The sequence below is a fragment of the Penaeus japonicus genome, unplaced genomic scaffold, assembly GCF_977035675.1.
Source record: "Penaeus japonicus unplaced genomic scaffold, GWHDUDI00000001_assembly GWHDUDI00000009, whole genome shotgun sequence".
Lineage (NCBI taxonomy): Eukaryota > Metazoa > Arthropoda > Malacostraca > Decapoda > Penaeidae > Penaeus > Penaeus japonicus.
In genome coordinates, this window is record NW_028234411.1 from 73800 (window position 1) to 78799 (window position 5000).

The following is a 5000-nucleotide window of genomic DNA, read 5'->3' on the forward strand; positions in this document are numbered from 1 at the left end:
CGACGTGACCCCACCTGCCCACCTCGGTATTCCCGAAGCTTTGTTCAGCCTCTCTTTCTTCTCCTCCTCCGTCTCTTCTGCTTTACTCGGCGTCTGTTCTCCGAACTCAATACCCGGTTTGATCAACGTTTTTTCCTCGTCTTCCCTTCCACCTGGCTGACTCGAGGGGCTTGTCTCAGGTATCTCCTTGGACCCCGAGTCTTTTTCCTCCGACACAGATTGTTTCTCAAGGGTCGGGCCTGATGGAGCCTCGCTCTGAGAGCCTCTCGGCGACGTAGCTTTAACTGCTTCCTCTTTCACCGTGGGTTTCTTCACTTTCTTCTTCGTCTTGAGCGTCTTCGTGCTCGTTTTTTCCGCCGCTACAGATTCGCTGTTTTCTTCCCCGGTTTCGTCTTTCGTTTTTGCTTCGTCTGTGCTCTTCTCATTTCTTTCATCCTTTGAGGGATCATTGCTCTCATCTAAATTTTTGTGACTCAATAGTGTATCGGGAGAGAGAAGGGAGTCATTGTTTATCGAGTCTTTCTCTTTCTTCTCCGATTTCTTCTTGGACTTCTTGCCTCTGCTCGAACTTTTCTTTCCCAGAACGAGCTCAGGTGAAAGGAGACTTGTATCCTCCTCCTTGTCGGAACTTTTCGACTTCTTCGAGCTGCTCCTGGAAGTCTTGGTTGACGAGCGTTTCTTGTTCGGATTCTTCTCGATGAACCTTTTCAGCTGACCCACGATCGTCTGGCCTTTGCCGTCGTCGCTCTTCCCTCCTTCGTCGCCGCTCAGGTCCTTCGGGATCAGGGACGGCTTCTTCTTCTTCTTCTTCCAGCTTCCATCCTCGTTCTGAACCAGTTCCTTCATCTCCTCGTCCGACTCGATGTCAATGTCAGGATGAAGGACGGCGGCGATGATAGCATCCTTCACTTCCTCGGCGCTCTTCAGCTCCTTCTTCGTCTCGGCCGCCGTCGTCGCCCTCAGGAGTCGCGCAGCAATATCTTCTTCCTCTTCTTCCTGATTAGAACTTTGTGGATTTTCCATTACCTGCGGGGCCTCGCGGGACTCCGGCGGCGAAGTTGAGGAAGTTGCCTCGGCTTTAGGGACGCGGCTCGCATCGACGTCGGAGGAAATGGAAGAACTCTGGGCGGGCGGGGGGGTGGCGCTGGCTGCGGGGACGCCGCTCTTGTCGCTTGCGCCGCTGCTCTCCACCTGGAATCTTCTCCGCGTCGGGACATACTCGTAAGGGTCTGGTTTCTTGTCTTTCTTGTCCGGCTCGGTATACTTCTCGATGAGCCTCTGCGCGATGGTCTTAATTGTCTTCTCCTTGACCTTGAAGTGGCTCTCGGGGGACTTCTCCTTCTCTCTCTTGGTCGTGAGCCGAACCAGAGGGCGGTTCCGGGAGATCGAGCCGCCGTCCTCCCTGTTCGCGTCGGCCTTGTACCCCGAGGGCAGCTTAGGCCTCTGTGTGGTGTTGATGTCCCTCGTGTCGATCTCCCGGGGCCGATCCCTCCCTTTGTTGATCTTGGCCAGGTAGTGGTCGGCGTAGCTTCCTCCCCCGGCCTTTCCGGCGTACTTGCGCTCGACCGGCGTCTGGTTCTGAAGCGCCGAGAACCTGGACTTGGTGGGAGGGGGGAGCTTGGACGTCTCCTGTGCGTTCAGGCCTTTCAGCAGGCTGGCGGTGTTTCCGCTGAGGAAATTTGAAGACGAAGTTGATTTCATGATCTTGCTGTCGTTCAGGAGACCTCTGGTTCCGGCCTCGGGAATGTTATCGGAAGATTTATATCTTGCCAGGTAATTTCCGGCCGAGTAGCCAGTGGTCGCTGCCCCCGAGGAGTACTTGGAGAGGTCATAAGCGCTGTTCGAGGGCCCGTTCTCAGGGATGCTGTACTTGGACCGGCCATATCCTCCGACCAGGTCCCCCGAGGTCAGCTTCGTCCTCCCGAGGGTGGCACTCGAGCCCACGTCACCATACTTGGAGTTGGTGTAGGAGGGCGTGACGTAGTTGCTGGAGTTGCTCCTGACGTAGGGGCGGGTGGCATAGCTGTTCTGCGTGAGATAGGGCGAGACGGGCATCTTCGATATGTACGTGAGACGTCTTGTAAAAACGGATAATAAGCCTCACTTGTGCTTTTTACGAAGTCTTAGTCAGAGATTTATATATACGATCGTGTGAACGACGCGATGAGATGCAGTTCATGAAAAGCACAGCAATATAAATAAAGCAAACCCACTTCAGCTTATCCCATTCTCTCAGAGACACGAATCGTAAAAGATTGTTCGTAAAGGAAACAGTAATTGTAACACCCAAAGGCCCGCAATTATTCGGGTGTCATATATGTGGAAGAGTGTCATGGGAGGTCACTTCTACACTGTCGGAGAGGGTGTCGCCCGTTTCATAATTCACAGACATTTTTTCACAAGTTTTCCATACGTCTCCGATTCTTAGGATCGATTTTAGGAGACTGAGAAATATATTTATGTGTGTATGATTATTATGATTCCGTAACTATAACTAAGTGAACTCGACTGATATGTTAGAAATCACAACACTTTATCTCCTCTTTCTTAGACGCTTATCTGAATAATTTCTTTTTTTAATCCACAACTTCGAATATCACTGCTACCGTATATGTATATATATAATAAATATCACAGACTTACTTTCCGTTATTGCTTTAATCTACGTTTATCTACTACGATATTCTTCGTCGGTTGGCGCAAACAACCAATCTATCATTCCGCCGGCCACAATAGGTAATATTCAACCGACCTACCAAACTTCTTAAGCAATTCACAACCTCACTTGCAACACCGACACACACAACACATCGCCACGACTGTACTCTGTCTTCTGGCGCCACAGGACCGGGCACTCACGCCGCTTGCCCCGTCGCCAGCTTAGCCTGATACACACACCTCTGGCGCCAGGTTGGGCAAGTGGCGCCAGGGGGGAGGGTTAGGAACGGGATGAGAGAGGGGGGTGAGAGTAAAGAGTGAGGGATACAAGAGGGGAGGGAGATGGGGTGAGGGGTGGGTGTAGAGAGGGAGGGGAGGGAGAAGGGGTGAGGGGTAGGGGTAGAGAGGGAGGGGAGGGAGAAAGGATTAGGGTATAGAAGAAGAGGAAGAGGGGATGAGGAGGTACGGAAAAGATGTAGAAGGGGTTTGGTTAGTGAGGGGATAAGGGGGGGGGGATAGAAGGTAAGGGAGAGGGAAGGGAAATAAGGGATAGGGGCAGCAGGGGTGGGTAGGTGGAGGATAGAGCGCAAGGGGGTAAGGGCAGATGGCATGGGAGTAAGCAATGCTTAGCCAGGAAAGGATAAACAGAAAACGGGTAAAAGCGGAGGGAGAAACAGACAGAGAAAGAGATGAAGAACAGCCAGAAGAAATGAGGTAGAAGGAAGGACAATAATGAGAGGAACAAGGTAGGAGAAGGAGGGAGAGAGAGAGAGAGAGAGAGAGAGAGAGAGAGAGAGAGAGAGATTTACGAAACAGGTGGGAAAGACGTAGGTGGGTCGGACTGGAGGGCGATAAGAGTCAAAACAGAAGTGGAAAGAGAGGAGGGAAGGAGGGAGGGAGGAAAGGAGGTAGGGAGGGAGAAGGGGGTGGAGGAGGAGGCTTAGGTGGCAGAAGGTGGGGGGAAGGGGGGTACTAGGGATAGAGAAAGAGTGGGGCAAGGGGGTGGGGGGGGGGGAGGAGGAAGGACAGGTTTTGGCACCGCGAACTTGGACAGTGGCGGCAGGGGAGGGAAGCGAGACGGCGTGCCAGCAGAGATTAAAATAGTCTCCGAACGTGACAGGTGAGTGGGCGGAGTTTGTGGGTGGGGGAGGGGGGGAGATAGTGGGCATGAGGAAGGGGGTAGGTGGGGGGAAGAGAGGAGGGAGGAGGGGGAGGTGGAGGGGAAGTAGGTTTGAGGAAGGGGGGAGGTGGAGGGGGAGGGGGAGGGAAGATAGTGGGCATGAGGGAAGGGGGAGGTGGAGGGGGAGGGAAGATAGTGGGCATGAGGGAAGAGGGAGGTGGAGGGGGAGGGAATATAGTGGGCATGAGGGAGGTGGAGGGGGAGGGAAGATAGTGGGCATGAGGGAGAGGGAAGGGAGGAGAGAGGAGGGGGAGGGAAGATAGTGGGCATGAGGGAGGGGGGAGGTGGAGGGGGAGGGAAAATAGTGGGCATGAGGAAAGGGGGAGGTGGGGGGAGGGTAGATAGTGGGCATGAGGGAGGGGGAAGGGAGAAAGGAGGAGGGGGAGGGAAGATAGTGGGCATATGGGAGGAAGGAGGTGGAGGGGGGAGAAAGATAGTGGGCATGAGGGAGGGGGGAGGTGGGGGGGGGAAATAGGGGGGATGAGGAAAGGGGGAGGTGGGGGGAGGGTAGATAGTGGGCATGAGGGAGGGGGAAGGGAGGAGGGAGGAGGGGGAGGGAAGATAGTGGGCATATGGGAGGAAGGAGGTGGAGGGGGGAGGAAGATAGTGGGCATGAGGAAGGGGGGAGATAGTGGGCATGTGGGAGGGAAGAGGTGGTAGGGGAGGGAAGATAGTGGGCATGAGGGAGGGGGGAGATGGAGGGGGAGGGAATATAGTGGGCATGAGGTGAGAGGGATGGGAAATAGCAGGTGTGAAGGAGGGGAGGGGGGGTATAGTGGGCAGGAAGGGAGGGATGGGAGATAGCGAGTGTTAAGGAGCGGGGGTTAGAGAGATAGAGGAGGAAGAAAGGGGTAGGAGGAGAAGAAAGAAGAGGAAGGGGAAGAGGGAAGGTAAAGGAAAATGAGAGAGGGAGTAAGAGGAAGGGGGGAGTGATAGGAAGAGGAAGAGGGGAGGAAAATATGGAAAGGAGAGGGGAAAAAGGCAAGAAGAGTAGAGGGAAGAGGACAGAGGGAGAAAAAAAGGGAAGGAAAGAGAGAGAGAGCGGAGGGTTGAGAGAATAGCAGAAGAGAGGGAGCGAGGGAGAGAAGAATGGAGGAAGGGAAAGAGAGAAAAATAGAGGGAGCAAAATGAGAGAAAGAGATAAGAAGAGAGAGAGAGAAGG

General features: G+C 54.0%; 1 protein-coding gene across 1 annotated transcript in view; it reads right to left on the reverse strand.

The window, feature by feature from the left end:
* LOC147471205 (uncharacterized) overlaps positions 1 to 2910 on the reverse strand; it is a gene marked incomplete at its 3' end in the record, with an annotated part of 4138 nt that extends 1228 nt beyond the window's left edge. Inside the window, 1 exon segment of the mRNA XM_086539477.1 lies at positions 1 to 2910. This exon segment is cut by the window's left edge and continues 1228 nt beyond it. Within this exon segment, the coding sequence (XP_086395603.1) occupies positions 1 to 2055 (2055 nt within the window).
* Positions 2911 to 5000: the final 2090 nt, after the last annotated feature.